Source organism: Platichthys flesus, chromosome 17, assembly GCF_949316205.1.
Source record: "Platichthys flesus chromosome 17, fPlaFle2.1, whole genome shotgun sequence".
Classification (NCBI taxonomy): domain Eukaryota; kingdom Metazoa; phylum Chordata; class Actinopteri; order Pleuronectiformes; family Pleuronectidae; genus Platichthys; species Platichthys flesus.
Window position 1 is genome coordinate 218,960 of NC_084961.1, and position 23,319 is coordinate 242,278.

Sequence of the window (23,319 nt, forward strand, 5' to 3'; positions counted from 1 at the left end):
GAATTATTAATTCCTATGTTGTGGACTCGTTGTATCCCATAATGCATCATGATAAGCATTGTACGACAGAGCGATATGTCCCATCATGCACTGCTTGACAAGAGAACTGTTCTCTGTAAGTATGAACCGGATCTGACTCAACAGCTTCTGGAGGGAAGGAGAAATGAGATCTACTGAAGAACGGGTCGGATATAAACACAGAACTTTTATTAAAATGTGATTCTGATATTTCCAAACGTCCTGTGACATTTTCTGCTTTTCATCAACAAGTTACTGGAAACTCAAAGAAGCTTTACCCCACATTGGACCAACAGAAAGAGAATCTCTTCTTTACAAAGAATAGAAGAGCATCTGGTAGATGACTCATCAGTTTATCATGAAACCTTTGTGCTCATGACATCCAAAATATAAAATCCTGTTTGTAGCATATAATCCCACTGGATTATTCAGGCTTCACCAACAGCAATAATTCTTTGAATCATAAACCAGCGGCTGCTCCACTAGAGGCTTTCAGATTAACGGACAGACATTCAGGTAAAAAGACGTTTGAAGACGACCTCACTTCTTCACCTTCCAGACAGAAACAAAGGTTTAGGGTTCTAACCTTTCTAAACCCAACAGCAGGTCTGTAGATGAGAAACGGATTTCACCTGAGGAGCTTTTTTCCTCCTCATGACTTTTTCTTGTTTTTACTTCAACACTGAAACAACAGAACATCTGTTCTTATGATTTCATTCAAGCTCTCAGAATGTTTCAGGTACCGATGAACTTCTATCGACCAAAATAATCAAACACATGAAAGTCTGGAATCTGAATGAAGCACAAACAGGCAGTTTGGGAAAAATAATTTAATTATCATAGCAAAGAACTTCTTACACAAAAGCTGTTTTCTTAAAACCTTCTCACCGGCGTATTTGAACGAGATAATACTTTAGAAAAAATCTGTGAAGCACGTAGACTGAGGAGCGTTGGGGAGGGGCCCGAGGGTGTTGGGGGAGGGGCCTGTAAAGCTAACATAAACCGTCTGACTGGTCACATGTCGTTTGTCCTCTGCCCAGCGTCTGTGTCTCCGACTGAAATAAATAAATCAGAAAACTTGGACTACGTCCGTCTGCTCCAGTCTGTGATCCAGTCCGTGATCCAGTCTGTGATCCAGTCTGTGATCCAGTCCGTGATCCAGACTGAAATGTTTATACATATGTTAGATGTGGAGCTCGACTCAGCTCTAGCGCCACAGTGAGGTTAGCAGAGCGAAGTACAACTTTGACTAGAACATGGAGGGACACTAGCTTCATAACATCTGGAGGATGTTCTCTGATGAGTTAGTCCAGGTGAAGCTCAGAGGTTCTTCACTTCTGTATTGAATATGTTCACAACCTTTGACTGGGTTCTCACTGATCAGGGATCTGATCTTAACTGATTCCTCATGTTTCATCAAGTGAGACCTTCAAATCCCTGCAAAACTCATCGTGTTGGAATTCAGGTCAATTTCACCTCAATGATACAGAAGGGGGGGGGGGGGGGGGGGGGACCTTCAAATAAAAAGCAAAGAGTCAGTGGAGAGCTGAAGATCCAAAGTGTCCCCTGGACGTGGACGTGTCCCCTGGACGTGGACGTGTCACGGAGCTCCGAGCAGTGATGGACCTCCAGTCATGTTAGGACCCTTCCTCCTGATCCTCCTCCTCTTTTTGCCCTACACAAACACATCAGCTGAAGAAAACCTGTGTGGCATCTTTTAGTGCGATGTTGTGAACATGTGTGCGTTGAGTGTGTGCGATGTGAACATACGTAGTTGTCACTTGACGACCAGTCGGGGAAGCGCTGACTGTGGATCTGCTTCTCCTTCTCAGCTTCTTCGTAGTATTTGGCCTGCACCTCTCCTGACAGCGCCTTCCACTGAGGACACACAACAACACACCGTCAGCGCACACTTACAGACAACTACACATCACGACAGGCTGAGCAGTGCACAAACACCAGCACGACGACAACACTCAGAGCTCCTCCTTCATGAACACTGTGATTCACCAGATCCTGATTTGTCTTTGTATCTGATCACAGGTCAGATTTTTCTCGTCTAGAGCCTCAAGGATCCTCTCCATGTTAGAGACCAAATCCTTGATTGCTCAAAAATATGTATTAGTTTCTCTCAATAGAGATTTTGATGATCAGCCACCATATTATAACCATGAATTGTGTACGTGGCCGAGACGTCTCACACGAGGTGTGCAGCGGTTTGGAGGACGAGGGGTTCCTATACGTCTTTAATACACTACTTAGAAGGTATAAATACTTAACGGACAGTGGAAAGAATATGAACATGTATCTTGATCCTCTGGATCCCAGTGTTTTCATCTTACACCAGAGGAGCCGTTATTAAAATGAAGTACAAGAATCAAAATGACAGTAAACTCGAAACGAGACATGAGACCCCCGGTGAGTGTGTCAGGTGCAAGTCCCAGCAAGGCAGTGTGTCTTCATCTAGGTCCTCAGATAAACAACAACAGTCGTCCACAACTGGGTCAAAGTAATTTGATTAAGTATATTTCACCATATTCTCTTTTGTCTTCAAAGTAAAAGCACAACCTTCGTTTTATTGCTGCCATGCTTTCAACCAAGTTACATTACAGAGCTTTTAATTTGAAGTGTTGTGTACTTGGACCTGAAGATTGTGTTGTTGTCTAACAGACTCTGAAACAATCGACATGTGATGATTCAGTTCAATAAATCATTCAAACCTATAAATAGAAACCACACGTGAGCAGTAATAAAGAAAATTCTGTTTCATTTGAGGAACATTGACAATAACAATCTGAGCCCATCACACCACATGCAGGTGAGAACAAACGCTGAGTCATGTTAATACACACACATTTGGTCCAAAGTTTATTATGGCGATGGACGATGATTATGCAGTAACTAAATACAATCAATATATTAACAAGAAATACACAAGCAGGCCGCTGGCAGCAGCCGTCTCCTCAACCTGTGGTTCAGCTTCAGAATCGAGTCCCACAGGGAACAGCTGCAGAAGATGGTGTTAAGAACTGGCCCCTGACATCAGGGAGAGGACCTGAACCAACAACCTCTTGTTCCTCGGCCCTTTGGAGAGAGGTTGTGTGCTCGTAGCACTTCAACCTGTTTGTTTCTTATTTGAACTATTTTCTCTCTCTCTCTCGGTCAAACTCAAGACAAATCAAGACTTGGTTTGTCTTGAGTATTCTCCAACATCCTCAGTGGTTCTGTTCAAGGTCGAGTCAAATACCTGCAAATAGAAGATATATCACGGTTGTACTTAAGATTTGAGAGAAGCTACAATAAACCAGTGTGAGAGCCTCTGATGAGCCTCCTGGTTCCAAACTGGATCAACTGGGAGTTCTGGACCTCTTCTCCTCGGAGTCTCTCATGTTGCTCAGATGCTCGGCTGTGAAAACAAGATGAGAACATTTTGAAAACATTTCAACGATGGACCGTTTTACTCAAGATGCTCATTTGGTTAATAATTAAAACACTTCTTACAGTGGTCTTTAACCGTACAGAGGTACACTGTGATGCGTTGGTACGACTTCTTCACTGCCTCCTTGTAGAGTTTCAGAGTGAAGGCTGTTCCTGGGTCAGTGGTTATCTCTGTACCATCAGCAAAGAGCAGGACATAGGGGCCGACAGGTGCACCCGTGATGAAGTCCTTCATTGTTTGTTTTGCAGCTTCCAGCAATTCCTCTGCATCTGCCAGAGGTCGCACTATGAAGGGTAGAACCATTCCTCTGACAGCTCTCAGCCGACCCTCAGTCCTCTGCATGATACCCACTGAAATCTACAGACACATGATGTTTGAATAGTAAACATATATACATGATATATGATCAGGAGAAAGAGGAGAGGCAGAGAGAATCACCTTCACAAGCTTTTCCTTCTGTGGTTCTTTCTTCTTCCTTCCTGTCTTTTTCTTGAAAGATGAGTTTTCCTCTTTGGAGCTCTGATATGAAGACACAGCCCGTCCTCCGGTTCTTCCTGCTTCAGACAGACTCTAAACAAATGTCATGAAGACATGATGTAGAGATCACTGCATCATCATAGAGTTCTGTTGTCATCCAGTTCATGCAGATGTGGATCGGCAGTCATCTCTGAAACATTAACTGGACCTGTGGCAGCATCAGATTTAAATAACGAGGAACCAGTAACGACTTGTGTCAGTACACCAGGACAACTTTACATTCATTTCATTGACTAAAGTTAGCTAGCTGACCTGGCATCAATGCTAACATCACTGCACAGCTAGCTTCTTATATCATAACGTTAGAGGTCAAAGTACATAAATATGAAAAACTACAAAGTCGATGAACAACATTGTGTGTTTGTCGAACAGTAATCATAGTAATCACAGTAACGTTAGGTAGTAAACAACATTTTACTTACTTCTCAAACTGGCAGGACACCGGAAAACACCTCCACATTCTCCGAACCCGCTCAGCACGTAACATTTTCTACACTCTTTGTCGCTTCCTTCTATTGAGGTTGTGTAGTTCTACTGTTGGAATTTTGCGGGCTGTGTTTCTCACTGATTTGTTTGTGTAAAGGCCGGCGCATGGTTCTGCGTTTTCAGAGACTCGCAGGGAAACACAAGTGCAAGAGCCCCTTGTGTGCATCGCAACGTTTTTGTAACTATACGACAAAGTTACGCAAGCCTCACGCAGCCCACAAGGCTGTGATTGGTCCGCTAACTACATCCTTTCTGGAGTCATGCCCCATAACACCTGCAGAAACCACGGAAGATTTAGAAGAACGGATACGGACCAGATAGAAGAGTGTTTGAGGTCTGAAGGTTTGACCACCTGCATAACCCGTCACTGACAGAACACAAGGAGCGCAGAGGGCCTGTGACGCCTGGACGGAGAGAACGTCGTTTTGCAGCTCGACGAAGCTGTGGACGAAGATCAGCGACAAATCCGTCCTCCAGAAAGAGGCTCTGAGGAGCAGCAGTGGTGTCAATAAAACAGTCGATGACGACTGCCACTCACAAGAGGCGTCTCTAAGGTCGTCTTCGACAAAACCGTTACTCCACCTAGTGTTCTGGAGGTGAATTGCTTTGCAACACACGGAACCCTTAGAGAACCACAAACTCAAACGAGTGCGTCGACACAACTGCATGAAGCTGCAGGACCAAGCGCCGGCCTTAAGACGTCTCAGCCACCATTAATGTAGCCGCAAGTCTGTATGATAACAACTGAGTTTAAGAGAAATGTGTTTTTGTTTCACAATGTCAAGGAGAAGTACTACACTACCCACAATCCTCAGGTGTAGTAGCAACGTCTCTGATTGGTGGAACTCGCTTTTACCATGGACATGTTAAACACAACCGTGAAAAATCCTGATGGCTTTGATCGGATGGTTCAGCGGCACACACAAAGTAACTACACTACACACTATATAGAAACATACAAAACACAAGCTACAATATATTTGAATCATCTGATAGGTCGACCTGGTTCCAGGGTGAAATCTCTTTTATGAAATGTCAATAAAGAATAATCATTAGTTCTTCTAACGAACACACAGACAAACTCAGAGGAAACATCATTTCTAGATGACTGAAGAGTTAAACTCGTGAATCTTTTACAAACTGTGGTGAAGTTTGTGTGACAGACTCACTAACACACGTACCCTCTGTCCAATGATGGTGTTCACAGCGGCACTGTTGGCGTTGTTGAGCTCAGCCACGACCTTCAGCCGCTCCTCCTTCCTGAAGAGCATGAAGGCGTTGGGCGGCTTCTTGATGTACGGCCGGCTGTCGTCCAGCGGGTTGGCCCGCCTCCTCTTCCTATGGGACAGACAGGTGAGAGCAGGAATTACCACTGAGTGAAACTGTGAAGTAAGAAAAGAACAATTAAAGGTCGACAAATAAATTAATGAATGATAAGGCCACAGTGGGTTTGTTCTGCTCTCCCAGTCCGGGGGGGGCGACCTACTGTGGAACCAGCGGCTTCGCTTGAGAAGCAGCAGCAACCAGAGGAGAAGCTGCTGGAACTCTGTAGAGCAGCTCTCCATTCCTACAGACACACAACACACACGTTAGACCAGAACCTCGGCTTGAAATAAGACTTTGCATTTGTTGGTGTTTTACTTACACATATCCAACATTAGCCAGGATCCTCTCCAGGCCTTGAGGGAGCCTCACGGTCGGAGGTGTGTTGCACTGGAGAAATGAACACACACACACACACACACAACAGGTGATTAGACAAGTTTGCACCATGTGTGTCATCTGTCCACCTGGTGTCACCGTCTCCTCTCTTTAAGTCTCACGAGCTGCTGTGGCGCCAGAGGAGCAAAAACACAACCTGTGTGTACATCACCCTACACACAGCCTCACACAGGACACCACTGTGTTGTGCATATAGAACACTGTCATTGCCAAACACTCGGAGCAGTGAAATCCTTTTTTAAATCAATTTTAATTATCATATTACTTACGGGAAATTTGTTTATTATTGTATTAAAACAAGATGGAGATTCCCTGGTCTTCCTCCAATCAACGCCTCTGTTCTCAGCCACAGGCTCAAAGAAGTTTGAAGTCTTGTTTTCAGGACCTTGGTGGAAATGTCCCTCAGGACCTGAGTTCCCGGCTGGTTCTGGTTCTGGTCCTCGACAGTTCGCTCTGTTCTCCTCAGTCTGACTCTGATGAAGCTGTGACAGCTGAGGTGTCTCTTCATCTTCTTCACTCTTCACAGCGACAGGAGTAAATGTGAACTTTATTATATCAGCCTCCTCCAGCTGCTCTCCCTCCTGACTGATCCTTAGTTCCTTCTGTTCCTCTTTAATGTGGGGGGGGGTTAGGGGCTCTGGGTCCTCCTGGTCCACAAGGGGGCTCCACTGCTGCAGCTCAGGAGGAACCTCTGCTTTACTCAGCACCACCTGCTGGAGGTCTGCAATGAGGAGAGAGAGAGAGACCTTAATGGAAACTCCGTATTTAACTCATCCAAATCAAAAACTGCACACAAGTTAAAAGTAGAATCTGTGTCGGCAGACGGAGACGAAGGTCTGAAGACCTCTGTGTGGAGAGAAAAAGAAGTGAGGGCACTTGTTCAATTGTGTGTTCGTGTTTAATCATCCATCAGGATTATAAAACTCAGAGACAGCTGTGATGTCCTCAATCTATAGAGTTAACAGAATTAGTATTAAATGCTCCTGTTTGTCCTGGGATGGGTCGGTTCGGTCGATCGATCGAATACTGGACTCAGATCAGCTCAGAGATCACAGATCTATAGAATGTGGATCAGCTGATCAGACATCGCTAGGGCTGCAACTAACGACTACACTGATAGTCGATTAGTCATTGATTATTAAAACGATTAATCGACTGATCGGATTATGAATGACACAAATTCTCAATTGCTCTTATTCAGCTTCTACATTTAGCTTGAGGTTCTTCGAGGCATTTGATGACGGAAAATAAAGACAAAGATCGATACTTCATTCAAAAAAAAGTCTTTTAATGAACTTTGCTGCATATGAGGGGACTGTTGACACAAACACCAAGGACACACAAAGTGCTAGTTAAAAAATGAATTGAGGTGCGGGGTGTTCAGCTGCAACACGACAATTCACCACTAGATTCTACACACTGATCCTTTAATGACTGTTCGTTATTATCTGAACACAATTTGCTGCTTCTTGTTTTGTATCTTTTTCAACTGAAGGTTCTTATTGGACAGATTGTTTTTAATGTTAATGATGAAGTGGATCAATCTGTGTCGTCAGTTTCCCGTCTCCAAAATGTTCTAAATAATAACTAAAAACTAACTCCAGACAAATTTGGAATGTGTGCAGCGTGCTTCCTGCAGAGAGAGACAGAGAGAGACAAATAAGAGAGAGAGAGAGACAGAGACAGACAAATAAGAGAGAGACAGACAGAGACACAGAGAGAGACACAGAGAGAGAGAGACAAATAAGAGAGAGAGAGAGAGAGACAGAGACAGAGAGAGAGAGACACAGTGACAGAGACAGACACAGAGAGAGAGAGTGAGAGACAAATAAGAGAGAGAGAGACACAGTGACAGATAAGGAGAGACAGACAGAGAGAGAGACAGAGAGACAAATAAGAGAGAGAGAGAGACAGAGAGAGAGACAGAGAGACAAATAAGAGAGAGAGAGAGACAGAGACACAGAGAGACAAATAAGAGAGAGAGACAGAGACAGACAAATAAGAGAGAGACAGAGAGAGACACAGAGAGAGAGACACAGAGAGAGAGACACAGAGAGAGAGAGACAAATAAGAGAGAGAGAGACAGAGACAGAGAGCGACAGACACAGAGAGAAAGAGACACAGTGACAGAGACAGACACAGAGAGAGAGAGTGAGAGACAAATAAGAGAGAGAGAGACAGACACAGAGAGAGAGAGACACAGTGACAGAGAGAGAGACAGACAGAGAGAGACACAGAGAGAGAGACACAGAGACCAAGAGAGAGACAGAGACAGAGAGAGAGAGAGAGAGAGAGAAAGAGACAGAGAGAGAGACACAGAGACAGAGAGAGACAGAGGGAGACAAATAAGAGAGACAGAGACAGACAGAGAGAGAGACACAGAGACAGAGAGAGACACAGAGCGAGAGACAGAGAGAGACAAATAAGAGCGACAGAGAGTGAGACAGAGAGAGATAAATAGAGAGAATCTTTCATCTGCCTAAGACATCAAAGACTCCTTTGATAAATGACCACAGAGACATGACACAGATAGAGAGAGAGAGACAGAGAGAGAGGAAGAGACAGAGAGAGAGGAAGAGACAGAGAGAGACAGATGAGGCAGAGACAGACAGAGAGAGACAGAGAGAGAGTCTTTAATCTTTCAATTGCCTAAGACATCAAAGACTTCTTTGATATATGACCACAGAGACATGAAACAGAGAGTGAGAGAGAGAGACAGAGAAATAAAGAGAGAGAATCTTTTAACTGCCTAAGACAGTAAAGACTTCTTTGATCTATGACCACAGAGACATGAAAGAGAGAGAGACAGAGAAAGAAACAGAGAGACAGAAGGAGAGAGAAATAAAGAGAAAGAGAATCCCTAAACCTGTAACTGCCTAAAACATCACAGACTCCTTTGATCTATGAGCACACAGACATGACACAGAGCCCCCCCCCCCCCTTTGAAGACACTCCAGCGAAGGCCTTGAACAATGTGCGATTTTTCAAAACAATAATCTCTGAAATAAAAACACTGAGAATCTAAAGAGTTTGCCGAACGCACAGATATCTTGTTTTATAGGTTAGAGTTCAGAAACCAGTTAGAAAACAAGTTTCCTCTCTAAATGAACATTCGAGTAATTGTGGTAATTATTCCACTAGACACACACAATCAAAGATGTCATCAATTCCAGTCACATTGTTTCACAGTTCAGCTTCAGAACAATGTTGTTAGAACTGGTAACAAGTACAACATGTAGCAGCCGTTAGGTTCACTAGCTTATCCACAGCATAGCATCTTAGCTCCAATAGTTTAGCTAGCAGGGAGCATCGTAGCTCCACTAGCTCAGCCACACAGAGCAGCCGTTACCTTCACTAGCTTACCAACAACATAGCATCTTAGCTTCATTAGCTTAGCTAGCAGAGAGCATCTTAGCTAACTAGCTTAGCTAGCTCCCCGGCTCCTCCGGGACTGACCTGCTTTGTGCAGCCGGACTTCGGGCTTCATCACGGCATCGAGCAGCCTCCTCTGGCGGCAGACCTCCCGCTCGGACCGCTCCACTCGGTCCTCGTACTCCGCCACGGTTTCCTCAAACACAGCGACGATCTCCGCCGTTAGCCGCTCGGTGAGCATCGCTCTCAGCGCCGGGACTCGAGCCGGTTCTTCTCCTTTCTCCAGCCGCAGCAGGAAGTGTTCAGCGGCCGCGCGGATCCGCTCATGTACCGACACCCGCAGCAGCTGCACGGCGGACATTGTCCTCCTTTCTGCCGCTTTGAGTCTCGGAGCGGACAAAGAGAGCCAGCGGCAGGTAAACAGAGACACCGCGTTCAGAGCCAACAGCGACCCCTGCTGGACTTGACGTAAACATGTCTCGATGCCCGCACCGTGTCAACTGTCGTGAGTCTCTACTGTTTATGAAATGCGTTGTGCTCATTGGACAGTCACTATCATCTCAGGTGCATGATGGGATACGAGTCCACAGTAAGGATCACTGAACAGTCGAACATGTCAGTTCAGTGGATGCAAAACTTTGACTCTGTGTATTTGTGTCTGTTATTAAACTTTATAGTTTACAACATTCAGATCTTTCAGGTTTGGACTCATTCTTCTTTTTTCACTAAATGTTGACAGCCGGTACAAAAAGGTTTTTCTTGAGGACGTGTGACTAGAGGGAACCAGACCTGATGGATCCACATGAGGGCTCCAGTAAAACCTGGAGACCTGAAGGACGTCACAGCTGAATAACCACAAGACATTTGAACTCTTCCACCAACTGTTCTTTAAAATACATTTGTAGGTAAAACCCACTTACAGTTTTTATGAAAATTGTGACGTTCACCAATGTTTTCTAATCTTGTATTTGTTCGTATGTAAATGTTTTTGTATTAATATAGAGCTTTTCGCTAACATCTTGCCCAAGGACACTTTGGCATGCAGATGGGTCAGACTGGGGATCGACCTGCCGACCTTCAGGTTGGAGGACGACCACTCTACCCCCTCAGCCACAGCCGCCCTATGTGAGAACAGAATCTTCTCACACTGAAAAGAACTCAGACAACTGAAATACATAATCACCTATTGTGTTTTTTACTTTGAATTCAACAGTTGCATTATAATATTTAAATAACAATAATATTTGATAATTCTTATTTTAAACGACACGTTCAGTGCATGTTGTCATAGTTTTTAACATGTTGTAGAAGAGCACACACACACACACACCATAAATTTACGAAAACGTTATTCATCAATATAACAACACAGAGAAAAACAACTGTGCAGCTTCAGATGGGGTAGGTTAGGGTTAGGGTCAGGGGTCGAGTTAGGGTTAGGGTTTTTAATCTTCAGCTGAATCTTCTCAGTCAACGGTTCTCGTCTCTGAGGCGAGGAAGAGGAACTGTCCCTCCAGACTCCGTCAGACCAGGTCCAACGCACCTGATGATGCAAGCAGGTCTGTGCCAGGACGGTCCTGATTGGTGGAGATTGAGGATCCCTGTTGATCGGAGCTCCTCCTCCTCCGACCATCCAGCTGTTTGCCCAGAGACGCATGAGAAACCTGCAGCTTTCATTTGAAAGGAGGAGTGGCCATTTTATCTTCACCATGTTTTCTTCTGTTTATGCTTAATTATGAAGTTTAGTTATTAGATTTATTGATTTTTGGATTGATTATGAAAACATTTAGTTTCAAAACAGTTAATTGTTAAGATAATAGGTTATTCTCCATCTATGTTTTAGACATTGTAAAGATAAACTCCAGTTAGTCACACTAGAGAAACGGTTCTGTTGGGGAGACATCATGTTGTCTCAGCCACTGATTGACAGGGCATAATAAATTATTTTTATAATATTAAAATACACATTCAAAGTGTTTTTTTTAACAAATGTTCTAACTAGAGTCAACTCCAGAAATTCATATCAACAGCACAGAGCTTCTCCAGAGTTTGTTTCACAGCTGAACAACTCAGCAGCAGGTTTCCTCAGACTCGTTCAGCATCAGATCCTCCTCAGGGTTCAGGTGAGAGGAGGAGCAGCCGGGGGGGGGGGGAGCAGACACACACAGGAAGTGACCTGGTACCTCATGTGATCATGTTTACATCACCTGACACGTCATCAGCTCTGATCACCACAAACTCTCTACACATCTTCATCTGTGTCTTCATCGTGTGTCAGCTCTTCTTCACCAGAGAGGTTTGTTTCTTCATGTTTGTGTCCCCCCCTCACTCAGTGAATCAGTGGAGGATCCTCTGCTGTTCACACTCCTCCTGGATTCAGACCTTACACAGGAGTGGAGGAGGAGGAACTGAGTGTGATCCTCCAGAGAAGAGTTGGGTGGAGGAGTCCACTCGACTGAGTCATGGTCTTGTAACCAATGTCTCTTGATGACGGGACTTGAGCTGTTTGACAAACGTGAGCTGGACCTCTAACATCTTTCCTCTGCAGTGAGGGAACAACACGACGTGGGCCCTGGTTCATCAGCCTCCACCTGCTGCTGTGCTTTGCCTGAATGGAACTCCTCAGCCTGGTTCTCCTGACGTTCTGCGGCGTGCAGCTTCATGTGTCTCTTCAGATGTCCTGTGACAGTGAAGCGTTTGCCGCAGACTGAGCAGCTGAAGGGTTTCTCTCCTGTGTGAATTCTCATGTGAATTTTGAGGCTTCCCTTTTGAGCACAACTTTTACCACAAACGCTGCAGCTGAACGGCTTCTCTCCTGTGTGAACCCTCATGTGTTTGGTCAGGTCTCCTTTTTCAGCACAACACTTTCCACAGAAGGGACAGCTGAACGGCTTCTCTCCCGTGTGAACCCTCATGTGTTTCTTCAGGTCCGTTTTCTGAGCACAACCTTTACCGCAGATGGAGCAGTTGAACGGTTTCTCCCCTGTGTGATACTTCATATGTCTGCTGAGATGTTCCTTCACATGAAAACTTTTGCTACACACTGAGCAGGTAAATGGTTTCTCTCCTGTGTGGATTCTCATGTGTCTCGTCATGTTTCCTCTTCCACTAAAGCTCTTCCCGCAGAATAAGCAGCTGTACGGCTGCTCTCCTGTGTGACACCTCATATGGGCCGTCAACGAGCCACTGTCTTTGAAGGATTTGTCACAACCTGTGCAGGGAAACGGCCTCTCGCCCGTGTGGTCTCGGATGTGTCTGTTCAAGTTTCCTTTAAGGCTGAATCTTTTACCGCAGAAGGAGCAGGGGAAGGGTCTCTCCTTCACTGAGGTCCCTGCATCAGTTCCAGGTGCTTCACAGTTTGGATCATTCTCGTTACCTGACTGATCTTCATTGGAATGTGTCCAATCACAGTCACTTTCATCAGTTTCTGTAGAAACTAACGAATTATCTTCACTAACAGGTTGTAAATGTCCCTCAGGACCTGAGTTCCTGGCTGGTCCTGGTCCTGGTCCTGTTCCTCCACCGTTCACCTCAGTCTGACTCTGATGAAGCTGTGACGACTGAGGTGTCTCTTCATCTTCTTCACTCTTCAAAGCGCCAGGAATCAATGTGAACTTGATATCAGCCTCCTCCAGCTGCTCTCCCTCCTCATGGCTCCACGGTTCCTCCTGTTCCTCTTTAATGTGGGGGGGCTCTGGGTCCTCCTGGTCCACATGGGGGCTCCACTGCTGCTGCTCAGGGGGAACCTCTGCATTACTCAGCACCAGCTGCTGGACGTCTGCCGGACCCACTGAAACATAAATGCACATGTTTATCATTTCAGAGATTCATGAAGTGTTTTTAAAAAGTTGTGTTTTTGTAGTTTAATGTCAAATGTTGTGATTTTTCAACGACAGCATTCAGGAAACAGAGATGTTGAGGTTGTTCAGAGTTACTGTTCTTTTTTGAGGCCAAATAAACAAAGTAGGTGACTAACAGAGCAGAACAGGGCGAGTGGAAGCTGGTTAGCTGCTCACGCTGTTTTCAAACTTGCAGCTAAAATCCAGAGAATCGTCTCCAGAGTTTGTTTCACAGCTGAACAACTCAGCAGGTGGCTTTTACACAGACTCGCTCAGCATCAGAACCTCCTCATGGTTCAGGTGAGAGGTGGAGCAGCCGGGGGGGGGGCAGCAGACACACACAGGAAGTGACCTGGTACCTCTGCTGCAGAGGTCATGTGATCATGTTCACAGGACCACATACTCTCTCTCTTCTTCGTCTGTGTCTTCGAGGGATGCGGTCCTCAGGAGGAAGGAAGATGGCTGCGTGGAGTCAAAGCTTCAATTCACCCGAAGAGCAAACTGAGGCAAATCTGATCGCCCACGATCGTCTCACGTTCTTCAGTCAGAGACCAACAACGTGTTTCTCTGTAAACTCTGCAAATCAGAGACTGACAGAGCAGCACAGGTGTGAAGCCAGAGCTCTTCAAGCAGAATCACCAGGGGAGAGTTCTAAAGATGGCCGCTGGAACACGGAGCGTCATTTATTCCGATCATCAACACGTGGAATGGAAGAGGAAAGACCTATAACACCAGAGATCATCTGAGCTGCACGACTCCAGTGGTGAAGTGAATCTGAGTTTTATAGAACCTGAGGGTGCAGGGTTTGGAATGAGACCCGAGGTGAAGTGGTCACCCCTCACCTCCAACATGTGAGCAGAGGTTAGTGGATCAGGAGACAAGTGGTTTGTTTAAATGTTTTGTCTTTTACATGCAATGTTTACAAGGTTTAATATTTTAAATATAACAAAAAGAGGATTCTGTTTCTCTACCTGGCTTCATAAAGACAAAATTAATATTTAAAACCTCACAAACATCAGCTCTGCTCTTCAAGGATCTGAAAGAAGACGAGCGGAGGCCATTCTTTTTAAATCTGTCCCCATGTCCTCTCTGAAGTCGAGGGTTAGGGTCACAAGACAAATCTGGAAACTGTCTGTCTCCACAGTAAACATGTACTTCACAGGATGAAGCTGCTGAAGGGTCAGAGTATTGAAGTATGTGAGGTTCTCCCTCGCTAACACTCCCAGTACACCAGCACCAGTGAGTGAAGCAGCTGCAGTCTGTGGCACTGGGAGCACTTTACTGGTCAGGTTGGTTCTGTTGGGCTCCAGCAGCTGACAGAGGTTCATCCTCTGAGGAGAATCTAGATCTTTCAGAGGCTCATCAGAGGAGCTCAGAGGATCTCGTGGGTCTCTGAAGAACCTGGTCCTCCTCAGAGACCCGAACCACAACCAGATCCACGTTCCTCCAGGAACATGATGTCATGGTTCAAAGGAAGGGCTGGTCAGGGGGCGGGCCTCAGACTGTTTGATCTCTTATCTCCAACTGAACCTGGAGCAGGTTACCATGGTGATTTACCACGACAACTGGACGAGCTTCATAGAACCGGAAGTTCCCTGATGACCCAGAATCCTGCTTCTCAGTTCAGACCTCAGACATTTAGATCAACTCCTGTTAGCAGAGCAGACGCTAGCTAGCGTTAGCCTGTGGGCTCCTCCCGCGACTGACCTGCTCTGTGCAGCCGGACTTCGGGCTTCATCACGGCATCGAGCAGCCTCCTCTGGCGGCAGACCTCCCGCTCGGACCGCTCCACTCGGTCCTCGTACTCCGCCACGGTTTCCTCAAACACAGCGACGATCTCCGCCGTTAGCCGCTCGGTGAGCATCGCTCTCAGCGCCGGGACTCGAGCCGGTTCTTCTCCTTTCTCCAGCCGCAGCAGGAAGTGTTCAGCGGCCGCGCGGATCCGCTCATGTACCGACACCCGCAGCAGCTGCACGGCGGACATTGTCCTCCTTTCTGCCGCTTTGAGTCTCGGAGCGGACAAAGAGAGCCAGCGGCAGGTAAACAGAGACACCGCGTTCAGAGCCAACAGCGACCCCTGCTGGACTGGAGGACGACGAGGAACCCAAAGTACTGATCATGGTACTCATACAGTGATGAGTACTCATGGTCTTAAAGTACAAGACAGTAAAGTAGAAATACTGCATTACAAGTAAAACTACCAAGACAGTAAAGTAGAAATACTCCATTACAAGTAAAACTACAAAGACAGTAAAGTAGAAATACTCCATTACAAGTAAAGCTACTAAGACAGTAAAGTAGAAATACTCCATTACATGTAAAACTACTAAGACAGTACAGTAGAAATACTCCATTACAAGTAAAACTACCAAGACAGTAAAGTAGAAATACTCCATTTCAAGTAAAACAATTGAAAAAGTAGAGTAGAAATACTTCATTACAAGTAAAACTACTAAGACAGTAAATTAGAAATACTGCATTACAAGTAAAGCTACAAAGACAGTAAAGTAGAAATACTCCATTACAAGTAAAGCTACTAAGACAGTAAAGTAGAAATACTCCATTACATGTAAAGCTACTAAGACAGTAAAGTAGAAATACTCCATTACAAGTAAAACTACTAAGACAGTAAATTAGAAATACTGCATTACAAGTAAAGCTACAAAGACAGTAAAGTAGAAATACTCCATTACAAGTAAAACTACTAAGACAGTAAATTAGAAATACTGCATTACAAGTAAAGCTACAAAGACAGTAAAGTAGAAATACTGCATTACAAGTAAAGCTACTAAGACTGTACAGTAGAAATACTCCATTACAAGTAAAGCTACTAAGAAGGTACAGTAGAAATACTCCATTACATGTAAAGCTACTAAGACAGTAAAGTAGAAATACTCCATTACAAGTAAAACTACTAAGACAGTAAATTAGAAATACTGCATTACAAGTAAAGCTACAAAGACAGTAAAGTAGAAATACTGCATTACAAGTAAAACTACAAAGACAGTAAAGTAGAAATACTCCATTACAAGTAAAACTACTAAGACAGTAAATTAGAAATACTGCATTACAAGTAAAGCTACAAAGACAGTAAAGTAGAAATACTCCATTACAAGTAAAGCTACTAAGACAGTAAAGTAGAAATACTCCATTACATGTAAAGCTACTAAGACAGTAAAGTAGAAATACTCCATTACAAGTAAAACTACTAAGACAGTAAATTAGAAATACTGCATTACAAGTAAAGCTACAAAGACAGTAAAGTAGAAATACTCCATTACAAGTAAAACTACTAAGACAGTAAATTAGAAATACTGCATTACAAGTAAAGCTACAAAGACAGTAAAGTAGAAATACTGCATTACAAGTAAAACTACAAAGACAGTAAAGTAGAAATACTCCATTACAAGTAAAGCTACTAAGACAGTAAAGTAGAAATACTCCATCACAAGTAAAACTACTAAGACAGTAAATTAGAAATACTGCATTTCAAGTAAAGCTACAAAGACAGTAAAGTAGAAATACTGCATTACAAGTAAAACTACAAAGACAGTAAAGTAGAAATACTCCATTACAAGTAAAGCTACTAAGACAGGAAAGTAGAAATACTCCATTACATGTAAAGCTACTAAGACAGTAAAGTAGAAATACTCTAAGTCTCTGTCTCATGTGATGGTGAGTCTTTTAATTATACTATCTTTTTGCAAGGCACGATGGGAACGATGAAGAACCTTCTTGTGCTTTAATGCAGATTTAGTGAAGAGGTGAAATGTGTGTGAACAGAGTGAGAGTAGATCAAGTAGGTAAAGGTCAAGAGGCAGGTCAAAGGTCATCCTGTCATACATAAACACAGACAGTGTGGCTACATCATGCATAAGCAGAACACATAGTACAGTATGATTATATATTTATCCATTACACTCTGTCTCTGTGTCTCTGTCTCCCTCCCACGTGACTAATTAAGGAAATGGTTGGCGGGTCATGTGTGCGATTCAAAATAAAAGGGGCCGCGAAACACAATGGATTCCCCCTCACACTACCTGTCTTGGGACTTTATCGTGCTTTTGCTTGCAAAATATTCTAGAATATTGGGGGGGGGGGAATAATTTATTTCCTAACGTGTAAAAACTTGCGGTATCTTTTCTTTGTACCAGCTTCATCTGTGTCCTGTGAAAGGATATTTTCTAGAGCTGGCGAAATTATTTCTGAAAAAGAAGCCGACTGAAACGCAGAACTGTTGAGAAACTGTTTTTAAATAAAAATAAATAAACTGTTATCCCTATTGTACGTGATACATTTGTCCTCACACACACACAAGCACATTCACAAGCCTCTCACCAATTTGTTTCCACTTTCCCTTTTGACCCCGCCGATGTATTATAAAGACAGACACCATATTAATAACTTCATAATTCATTCATTGGCATCACAAACATCATTCATTCTTTCATTCAATTCAAAGCTTCACACACCAAAGATATAGTTTCATTATAATTACATTTACATAAAATGTCCACCTGATGGCGCAGTAGAGCAAATTAAGCTTCGGCCCATGAGCGAACCAATTGGATGGAAAGCTTCAAAGCTTCATGAAGCTTCATCTCGCCATCACTTGTTATCACCACAGCGTTCACCGACCTCCTGTATAAAAGTAACGTGTATGTTAACGATCCATGTCTGCTCTGGTCTTAGTTAGTAGTCGGGGTGCAACGATTAATCAACGCAGTCGACAAAGATCGATGTCAAACAGTCGCCGACGAATTGAAACGTCGATGATTCGTTGGTTACGTGGTAGAGCGTTTGTGACGAGCAGCGGAACTTCACCATAACCAGCCCGAAAAAATACAACCTGCTATATTTGTAAGGTGGACCTGCTCTCCATGGATCAGAACACGAGCATTTGAAGAGGAGGAGGTTTGTCATCGTAACGAAGACGATGCCGACTGGCCTCGGTCAGATAGCCTGTGAGCTAGCTCCATATAAAAACAGAGTTGACTTGACAACTCCCTCGATACCTGTGAGCAGGATTCTAGAATCCATCACAAGAATATAGTTTAAACTTTAGTCCGAAGAAGACTAGTTTTTGTTTGTTGATGTTTTTATTGCTGATACTTTCCCTGTCCTTTACTTTATAGAAAATGGCTACTTGATTTCTAATTTATGTTTAGTATCGGCACTTGGCCTGTTCTTGGTTTACAGGAAAAAGGGAAACTTGACTTTAAATGTATTTCTTTAAATTAGCACTTTGCTTATCCTTGGTTTTAAATGGACAAACATAGATTTGGCTTTGTATCAATAATAGCCTAATATGCAGCAAAGTTTATTAAAATAAATGTTTGCATGAAGTGTTGATTGTTATTGTCTTCATTTTCAGTCATCACATGCCGTGAACAGCCTCAAGCTCAAGTGAAAAGCTGAGGGCTTCAGATTCACCGCAGGACGGTTAAACACGGCTAACTACCAGAGGAGCCACGGTTACATTGACGTCAATAAAATCTAACCAGACGAACTCACTAACTTCAGCACTGCCTATAAAGTTAATAATTCAGACTCACAAATTGACTCGTAGCTGGATAGGAAATACCCAGGGTCACCTGAGGCAGATGATCACCAGCCTCCATGTGGAGTTCATCAGGACGATAGAGGGTTCAGTGAAGCCCGATAACGAGGACATATCCTGTCTATGTACAACAGGGCCCAGGTATGTGCTGACCCACTCTGATGCTGGTGATCAGATCCCCTGAGACACATGGTCACAGCCCCTGAAGGTCCTGGAGCTGATGAGGTTACGACCTCAGTGTGGTTGGTTTTCTCATGAATTCCCTGTTGAATAACTGAACACAGTTAAAAGACCGTTGGTTTAGACTCACCTGGGCAGAACCTGTCGTGGTTTCCCCGGGGTACACACTGGGCGGAGCCTGAGAGAGAGTCTCAAAGAACAGCTAAGTTTACAGCTGCTGGATTCACTGCAGCTGTTACAGCAAGTAGCAACGAGGACATCGTTATTAAGCTCATCAGTTATTTGCCCACATCTGATGAAGCTGGATATAATAGAACGTTTCAGCCCCAACTTCTCAGTCGCTCTGACATCTGCTGCAAGAAGAGTAACAAGGCTGGAATTAAAGTGTTAAAGTGTTTTCACCAAATTTAGTTTATCTACATATGAATACATGTATTCCATTTAGTTTAAGATCCAAAGACTTAAGCCAATTCCAAGCATCACAACAATTCATCAACATCAGTTAAGAGGTATTTTCAAAAGAGATATGAAGAAAATCAAAAACCACAGTTCTCTACGGCTGAACTCTCTCTTTACACAAAGCTCAGATTCAAGCCTGAGTAAAATGAAAGTGAAGATGGTCGTGAAATAGAAGCTGATTTGACAAGACGTGGAAAAAGCGAGACAAAGACCCAGAAGGTGAATATTGCACAATCATAAACAATTATCAACAGTATCGAGCCCCATACGGGTCACTGCATTGTTTTATTAATACACTTTGGAGAACAAAGAATTTCTTAAAGGGGACACATAATGTCCATTCTACCACAGTTGATATGGCTCCTTGGGGTCTTAATGAAATTTCATATTTTGGTCAAAATACCACAAGGATCATTTAAAACAGCTCTCCTCAGATTGACCCGTTTTGAGTGTCCCGACCCCTCACCCCCGATGAGCCTGGCTGTGAGAGCCCCAGCTCCCCAGCGCAGCCCCGCAGTGGGAGCAGTGGGAGCAGTGGGAGCTGGCGCAGCAGCAGCATCCTTCCACACTGTTGAGTGAACGTTTAGAGGTGTCCCAGGGGTCCCTTGTTTATGCGGCAACCTAAATGTCTGTCGGGTAGCAGCAGCGAGCTAACCGGCCGGTGGAGCCCGGTTAGCGTTAGCTCGCTCGTCCAAGGCCACGTAGCGAGACTCCCTACATGGGCATGGTGTGACTATGACGGTTCTTTCGGTCGTAATCCCATTGGACGCACTCTAGCGTGTCGTTTCTGACATAGAGGAACCACAACAAATCGCGGGAGTTGTTTTTCTCCAGTGTTCGGGACGGTGGACATGCCAGATACCACATTAACATGTAGAAGCACTACAAAAATGGAATTTACATAATATGTCCCCTTTAACACTTACAGGAGGTTTGTAGGTGTCTGTGTTTAAACCAGACTGAGGTTCCATTGTGTACTTCTAACCAACTTCCCTGTCTTCAGTCTCTGCTTCAGAAGATTCATCAGTCTTTACAGAGTAAGACCAATCAGGGCCTGAGTTCCTGGCTGGTTCTGGTCCTCCACAGTCCTCTCTGCTCCCCTCACTCTGATTCTGATGAAGCTCTGAAGTCTCACCGATACACTGGTGGTTCTTTTGCTGATAAATCCAACTAAATCTTTTCTTGCAAACGCTGCAGCTGAATGGTTTCTCTCCGGTGTGAAGTCGTGCGTGTATCTGCAGACTATCCTTTCGGCTAAAACTTTGACCACACTCAGAGCAGCTAAATGGTTTCTCTCCTGTATGACTCCTTAGATGTGCCACCAGATTGGCCTGGTAACTAAATCTTTGACCACACTCGGAGCAGGTGAAGGGTTGATCTCGTGTGTGAATCCTTTCATGTATCTGCAGACGGCTCTTATGGTTAAATCGTTTACCACACTCAGAGCAGCTGAATGGTTTCTCTCCTGTGTGATTCCTCATGTGTGCCTGCAGACCAGCCTGGTGATGATATCTCTTACCACACTCAGAGCAGGTGAAGGGTTTCTCTCCTGTATGGATCCTCATGTGTGACCTCAGATATTCCTTTTGACCAAATGTCTTACCACACTCAGAGCAACTGAATGGTTTCACTCCTGTATGAGTTGTCCCATGTTTCTGCAGTTGACGCTTTAGCCGAAATATTTTACCACATTCAGAGCAACTAAATGGTTTCTCCCCTGTGTGCACTGACATGTGAGTCAGCATTTCTCCCTTTATCCGAAATCTTTTACCACAGTCGGAGCAGCAAAAGGGTTTCTCTCCAGTATGAATTTTCATATGAGTCTTCAGATGTTCCTTTCGGGTAAATCTTTTACCACAGTCAGAGCAACTAAAAGGTTTCTCTCCAGTATGAACTGTAAAATGTGTCTTCAGATAGTCCTTTCTACTGAATGTCTTACTACACTCAGAGCAGTTGAATGGTTTCTGGTCTGTTTTGCATCGTGGATCACTTACAGGCTGAGGTTCCCTGGTCTCCATCCAATTCTCATCACTGTCTGCAGTCTCAGAAGACTCTTCAGTCTGAGGACCTGGTTGTAAATGTCCCTCAGGACCTGAGTTCCTGGCTGGTTCCGGTTCTGGTCCTCCACAGCTTGCTCTCTTCTCCTCAGTCTGACTCTGATGAAGCTGTGACGACTGAGGTGTCTCTTCATCTTCCTCACTCTTCATAGCGACAGGAATCAGTGTGAACTTGATGTCAGCCTCCTCCACTCCTTGAAGCTGCTCTCCCTCCTGCTTGGTCCACGGTTCCTCCTGTTCCTCTTTAATGTGGGGGGGCTCTGGGTCCTCCTGGTCCACAAGGGGGCTCCACTGCTGCTGCTCAGGGGGAACCTCTTCTTTACTCAGCACCAGCTGCTGGACGTCTGCGGAGAGAGAGAGAGGTTTGGTGTCACAATACCAACTTTATGGTTCAGATTCCAATACTTTAAAGTTAACCCTACTTTTCTTAAAGAAGAGCGTAGCGCTATCTGAGCCAGTGGCTCCAGACTTCAGTCGTTTGTGAGGCTAATGTCATTTATGTTCATTATTTCATGCAGAATAAGTTTTGCTCTTGTTTGCTCTTGTGCACGTTGGTGTTTTCTTTCACAATAGGTAAGTAGCCTTTATTTTATGGTATGGTGTACTTATGTACTTATATTGGTACTGAAGGTTCGCCCGAATGGAGGAATATAAGGTTCCCGGGGAACACTGGCAGAGGGACATTCTGTCTATGTCCACAGCTTTTAATAAGTCACATCTGAGGCTTTATATTCATTCAGTGTAACTTTCATTCTCCTTTGATCTCACCGTACTTTCTATTTTCTATTCTCTGAAATTTTAATTTAACTAAAAGGATTTGAATTTGACCTGCCTATTTACATTTGTGTCTTTTACACTTTGTATTAATGCTTTTAAAGATTTAGGAGAATTCTGATCAACTTCTTGATGCAACTGGTGACGTGCAGCTCACTTTAAATTTACTTTAGAGCCACAACTCTCAAATGATTCTTGATCTAGCACAGAGCATCTTAGCTTCACTAGCTTAGCTAGCACAGAGCATCTTAGCCTCCCTAGCTTAGCTAGCACTGAGCATCTTAACTTCATTAGCTTAGCTAGCACAGAGCATCTTATTTTCACTAGCTGAACAAGCACAGCACATTTTAGCTTCACTAGCTTAGCTAACACAGAGCATCTTAGCTTCACTAGTTTAGCTAACACAGAGCATCTTAGCTTCACTAGTTTAGCTAACACAGAGCATCTTAGCTTCACTAGCTTACCTAGCACAGAGCATCTTAGCTCCACTAGCTCAGCTAGCTCCCCGGCTCCTCCGGGACTGACCTGCATTGTGCAGCCGGACTTCGGGCTTCATCACGGCATCGAGCAGCCTCCTCTGGCGGCAGACCTCCCGCTCGGACCGCTCCACTCGGTCCTCGTACTCCGCCACGGTTTCCTCAAACACAGCGACGATCTCCGCCGTTAGCCGCTCGGTGAGCATCGCTCTCAGCGCCGGGACTCGAGCCGGTTCTTCTCCTTTCTCCAGCCGCAGCAGGAAGTGTTCAGCGGCCGCGCGGATCCGCTCATGTACCGACACCCGCAGCAGCTGCACGGCGGACATTGTCCTCCTTTCTGCCGCTTTGAGTCTCGGAGCGGACAAAGAGAGCCAGCGGCAGGTAAACAGAGACACCGCGT

The 23,319-nt window shown here is 44.5% G+C and overlaps 2 protein-coding genes across 4 annotated transcripts; both read right to left on the reverse strand.

Moving 5' to 3' along the window:
• Positions 1-833: 833 nt before the first annotated feature.
• On the reverse strand, positions 834-10,078 carry LOC133972249 (transcription factor 7-like). 3 transcript variants are annotated; one of them, XM_062409595.1, is made up of 8 exons: positions 9,659-10,078; positions 6,472-6,923; positions 6,126-6,193; positions 5,967-6,047; positions 5,662-5,818; positions 3,896-4,027; positions 3,634-3,814; positions 2,769-3,424 (listed from the first exon to the last, which is right to left on the reverse strand). In XM_062409595.1, exons 1-8 carry the CDS (start codon positions 9,933-9,935, stop codon positions 3,366-3,368), a joined length of 1,407 nt encoding a protein of 468 aa, XP_062265579.1. In that variant the 5' UTR covers positions 9,936-10,078; the 3' UTR covers positions 2,769-3,365. The 3 variants fall into 3 exon arrangements, with proteins under 3 accessions (XP_062265581.1, XP_062265579.1, XP_062265578.1); XM_062409594.1 differs by having other exon boundaries at positions 3,520-3,814; positions 9,659-10,077; XM_062409597.1 differs by lacking the exons at positions 2,769-3,424; positions 3,634-3,814; positions 3,896-4,027 and adding exons at positions 834-1,693; positions 1,789-1,896.
• An 832-nt stretch (positions 10,079-10,910) lies between these two features.
• On the reverse strand, positions 10,911-23,319 carry LOC133972666 (zinc finger protein 316-like). Its single transcript, XM_062410227.1, has 4 exons — positions 22,969-23,319; positions 20,595-22,013; positions 15,121-15,498; positions 10,911-13,364 (listed from the first exon to the last, which is right to left on the reverse strand). The coding sequence occupies exons 1-4, from the start codon at positions 23,243-23,245 to the stop codon at positions 12,103-12,105; spliced, it is 3,336 nt and encodes a 1,111-aa protein (XP_062266211.1). The 5' UTR covers positions 23,246-23,319; the 3' UTR covers positions 10,911-12,102.

Bases quoted from the DNA above. Each gene is read 5' to 3' on its own strand.
- LOC133972666 (XM_062410227.1), bottom strand. From the start codon at position 23,245: ATGTCCGCCGTGCAGCTGCTGCGGGTGTCGGTACATGAGCGGATCCGC. The intron at 15,499-20,594 runs AGAAGTACACAA...GTCGTCCTCCAG, and splicing joins TGAAGACAGGGAAGTTGGTT to TCCAGCAGGGGTCGCTGTTG. The intron at 13,365-15,120 runs GTCAGTCGCGGG...TTTATGTTTCAG, and splicing joins AGTCCGGCTGCACAGAGCAG to TGGGTCCGGCAGACGTCCAG.
- LOC133972249 (XM_062409594.1), bottom strand. From the start codon at position 9,935: ATGTCCGCCGTGCAGCTGCTGCGGGTGTCGGTACATGAGCGGATCCGC. The intron at 6,194-6,471 runs GTAAGTAATATG...TCATTTCTCCAG, and splicing joins CAATAATAAACAAATTTCCC to TGCAACACACCTCCGACCGT. The intron at 4,028-5,661 runs GTACGTGTGTTA...ACATTTGTTTAG, and splicing joins ACACCATCATTGGACAGAGG to AGTCTGTCTGAAGCAGGAAG.